Here is a 5,000-nt window from a genome sequence, read left to right on the forward strand (position 1 = left end):
GGGAAATAGCTGTCGATCACGAGTCCAACACGTGAATACACACACACGCACAAGTGAATACACACACACGCACACATACACACACACGCACACATACACGCACACACACACACACACACACACACACACACACACACACACACACACACACACACACACACACACACACACACACACACACACACACACACACACACACACACACACAGGGCTGAAATAATTTCAGTATCGCTGCGCTGCGGGTTGTTACTCCAACTCTCTTGGGCGGGGAGTTGGGTGTGTGTGTATGTGTAAGGTCACAGTATAACCCATACATGGGTCATACGAGCTCTGAGCTGACAAGAGGTTCTGTACAGATTTGCCTCACAAAAAAGGGTGGAACTATCGACTTACTTCCTCGACATCGCTTTTGTCCAAGTGGAAGACCTGGCCCGTAGACGTGGAGGCAATCTTCTCGTAGGCGGTGTAGCCCGGGTGGGTTCGATTTCCGCAGTCTCCGGTCAAGACGAAGACGACCTGGGATCGAGAGGGATCGTTAGTTGTGGAGACAAATAGAGCTGTTTACTCTGATGGCATTTGCATCATGGGAGAGGATTGCCTGACTACCAGTTAGACAGCTACAGCTTATTTTCTCTTTTGGTAATCTCTAAAATTAATATTTCTTAATACTTTGAATAAAATTTTCTCAAGTTTAAAGGACACTAAAAGGAGTATCTAATACTCTGGATAAATCTCAAATAACGTTTTTTGTAGTGTAGTTACGATTGGGTGACTAAAATGTGTCCGTTAATCCTGAGATATAAAAACAAACCCTTAATACCTTCACCACCACATCCAATAACACGTTGACCAATCATAGAGCCATTACACAATCATTGGGCGGCCACTCCACCTAAATTCATTCACTTTCTCCACTTCTCTACACTCAAACTTTTAACTCATGTAAAATGTTATGATCACCCTCAATAGACTTATCCTACCCCATACATTCCCAACTCAAGTTTTCTCTGCCAGCCCCTGTAATACGCCTTCCTTAAAGCTATAAAAGCCTTAAAAATATCCTTGTCCTTTACTTAGAGCTTCAAGCATATCTCCTTTACTACAAACATATGATCTACGCATCTTTTTCTTTCTTACTCACACTTCTCATCCCGAATGACTCCCTCTGTTCCATTCTAATCATTTCAACAAACACCCTCCCACACGCATTATCAGTTACAATTACCAGACTGATACCTGTAAAATAACTATTTTTATATTTACCCCTTTTTCCTTTGTATATTGGATATATACGTACATTCCGTCAGTCCACTGATACACTTCCCTACATTAGGCAAACGTTAAACAATCATAACACCCAATCCACTACAACTAATCCTTCTCTCATCAAACTCCCCACGTGAAAGCCATTTAACCCAGGTATTACAAGCTTCTGTCGCTTTCAGTACTTATTTCATTTCATATTTTCCTATATCCCTATTATTCCCCTTTCCCACCACAATCATTTTCCGGACATCTCCAACTGCTACAATCAAAGTCTCCCTGTCATCCTCTCTACATTCAACAAATCCTTGAAATAATTTATATTCTTCCTCTGATTGCTTTTACTCCTATTAGTACATGTCCGTCTGGACCATTTTTCTATTCCTGTTAACCTCACTCGCCCCCCTCACTTTTTTTTATTTCCTTCCATAACATATTCTTTCCAAAGATTCCTGTCAAGCACATACTGCACCCCTCTTTGCCGCCCTCACCTTGTGTCTTACTTTTACCGTCTTTCTTCTACACCTCCCATATGCTTCCATGGACCTTTGCAATCAATCTCCACATAATCTCTTCCCCTTATTTTCAGTACCGACTTTACCTTTTTATTCTGCCCTTTGATGTCTCCATCTTAATCCCTTCCATCCTCTTCATCTCGGATACCGTCTTGGCAAACTTTTTCACTTCCTCCTTGAAACATATCTATTCTTGTTCTAATCCTTTCATTTTACCCTTCACTATCTCCTATATTTCTCAGTCTCTCCTAGCATTTTTTTCATTTAATTTGCTTACATTAAGCGTTCCCTTTCATTATTTCCCCAACTTGTTTTACTTCCACTTTCAGTTTATTGTCTACCAGATAAAGATCTGGCAATCTCCTGCTCTCTTCCCTGAATACAATTACCTCAAGAACTCTTGCAATCCTCCTTCTGGGTACCACTACATAATCTATTAATGTCCTCTTGACCACACTCCCATCCGCCACCCTTTTCCACGTATACTTATGTTAGTCTCTCTTTCTAGCCACCGTGTTTACTAACATCACCTCCCTTTTGTAGTTGTAACTACCAATTTGCAGTAAAATGACATAATTCAGACATGCTTTGGTCAACCAATCAGTGGCATAGGATACACGGTCTCAGATATATTTTGTGTCGGAGTATAAGAATGCCCTAAAGTAGTATCTTCAAGAAAGTAATTGGTAATAATCATCAATTATCTAATTATAAGACTGATCTGTCATAGTGCATCACCAAGTAATTAATTCATTCTTCTATAATAATCCAATGGTCGGTTTATGAATGAAATGAAAAGAAAAAAGAAATAAGCAAGACAAATATATACACCTCTCAGAATTCTCTAACTTTGATAATATTAAAACTATGTCAATACACCCTCAGAGTTCCTTGATTGATCTCATTTTGTTCTGGCTAACTTCAAAAGCTGCAATTCACCTTAAGAATTCCCTCGTTCTCAAAGGTTTAACCACTTTGTATACGCTCATACTTTCATATAGTGTATTCATTTCAACTTGGCATTAGTAGAAATTCTGGGACAAAAAAAAAAAAAAAAAAAAAAGTAAGGAGCTCACGCCAAGAGACGTTCAGCTAAGATTCTCGAGGCCTTTGCCCAACGTGCTGAGACTTCCAGGAGTTATCGATAATTCTTGTATATGAACAAGGTCTGCGTCGTGCGAAGTAAAATCAAATATCAACCCACAAATCGTCGTACGAGGAAATAAAAAGAAACTAAAAGAGAACAATATATATATATATATATATATATATACAGAATATAGAATATACATAATAAGAAAAATATATTTTATTCTAGCATCTCACCTGTGTCTGTTTTTTCTGGATGAGCCGAAGAACTTCGTCCAGAAGATAATAGTCCTTGGCGCTGGCATCAGTGAAGACGTAGATGTACGAGGAGGGCAGACATAGGTCAAGAGCCTTCCCGATGGCAGCCACAGAAGACTCCGGACAGTCTACGCCTCCGTGAACTGAGATGAGGCTCAGGCCGTCTTGAAACTCATCCGGGTCAGTCGTCACGGTCACCGGACCGAGGGGTGCGCGACTGTAATCTGATGGAACAAAGAAGATTATCTCGTGAGTTAACTAGAGGTTGGCTCTCCCTCTCTCTCTCTCTCTCTCTCTCTCTCTCTCTCTCTCTCTCTCTCTCTCTCTCTCTCTCTCTCTCTCTCTCTCTCTCTCTCTCTCTCTCTCTCTCTCTCTCTCTCTCTCTCTCTCTTTTGACTTTTTCTTCCCCCTTTCATTAAACATAGACCACGGACTGAAATCTATTGTCTCCAAATTTGCTGCCGATACAAAAATGTGCGGAATGGCAAATGATCATTAAAACCATTTAGATATTCAATAAGATTTAGATAAACTATATCAATGGTCTGAAAAGTGGCCAATGAAATTTGACATAAGTAGAAATAAAAGTAAGTACTAATACAAGTTATTTGAAAATTCGTTAACAAAAGTGGATAGTGAAAAGGATCTCGGCGTATTTATAAATAACGATCTAAAATCATCTAACCAGTGCATTTCAGCCTCTGAGGAAGCAAATAATATTCTAGGACTGATTGCGCGATCTTTTGACTTCAAAAGTCCATCACTCATTAACAAGCTATATAAATCGTTAGTTCGTTCACATTTGGAATATGCTTTTTCTGTATAGTCCCCAAATCTCATTAAAGGCATTGACAGATTGGAAAAAGTACAACGGTGAGCCAGAAAAATTATTCCAAATATCAAAAATAAATCATACGAAAATCGACTAAAACATATGAATCTATTTCCCCCAAAAAAAGCATACACCCAGAGGTGACCTGCTACAGGTCTTTAATATTCTAAAAGGAATTGACATCAAAAGTGACAAAATTTTTACACTGAATGAGAATCAGGCAAGAAAAAATTGTCTCAAACTGTCAGGAAATAGATTTAATTTGGAAGTGGGTAGAAACAACTTCGCCAACCGTGTAGTTAATGAATGGAATAAACTTCTGCAGAGGCAGTGCAGTGTAGTTCACTTCGAAGCTTTAAGAATCGTTCATATAAACACCTAAGCAAGATCCTGTAAAGCCTGCCATTTATTTCATATTATTTGTTTATTGTTTGTTATTAATTGTCTGTTTGCTTACTATTATTTACTTAAGTATGTGCTGTGGATGTGCTGTGTCTTACGACACTGCTTCTGACCCAGGGCAGTGGACAGGATGCAGAGATGACCCTACGTCCAGGAGGAGCCAAGATAAGAGAGAGGGAGGAGGGTGGAGGGGAGTGGAATATATAGGAAATCGAATGGGTGGGAGTGGTTTCTATGCCTTTTTCTTTTTGGCTACCCCACATGTAGGGGGATTAAGCCTTTGGTATATGTATGTATGCATGTATTATCTATTATTATTTATCTGTCCATTTATTATTATTACTTGTTTTTTACTATTTAACTTTACCTATTTATCTATTTATTTATTTTATTTATTATTATTTGTATCAGTATTATAATGTTTATTCATTTATTTATTTATCATTATTAAAAAAAATCGCATCCGACCTAGTTATGGACCAAAAGGTCTCTTGTCGGAATCCTCCGTCTTTGTAATCCTCTAGAATATACGTAATAAGGAAAATATATTTTATTCTAGCATCTCACCTGTGTCTGTTTTTTCTGGATATATATACTGTACATATATATACATATATACAGTACACACACACACACACACA

The 5,000-nt window shown here is 38.4% G+C and overlaps 1 protein-coding gene across 1 annotated transcript in view; it reads right to left on the bottom strand.

Moving 5' to 3' along the window:
* Positions 1-5,000, bottom strand: part of LOC143032553 (hemicentin-1-like) — a gene marked incomplete at its 3' end in the record, with an annotated part of 400,485 nt that overhangs the window by 314,307 nt on the left and 81,178 nt on the right. Inside the window, 2 exon segments of the mRNA XM_076197423.1 lie at positions 394-516; positions 3,105-3,349. Of these exon segments, the coding sequence (XP_076053538.1) occupies positions 394-516; positions 3,105-3,349 (368 nt within the window).

The sequence above is a fragment of the Oratosquilla oratoria genome, chromosome 1 (genome assembly GCF_046742065.1).
Source record: "Oratosquilla oratoria isolate Oo_2021 chromosome 1, ASM4674206v1, whole genome shotgun sequence".
In the NCBI taxonomy this organism is placed as follows: domain Eukaryota; kingdom Metazoa; phylum Arthropoda; class Malacostraca; order Stomatopoda; family Squillidae; genus Oratosquilla; species Oratosquilla oratoria.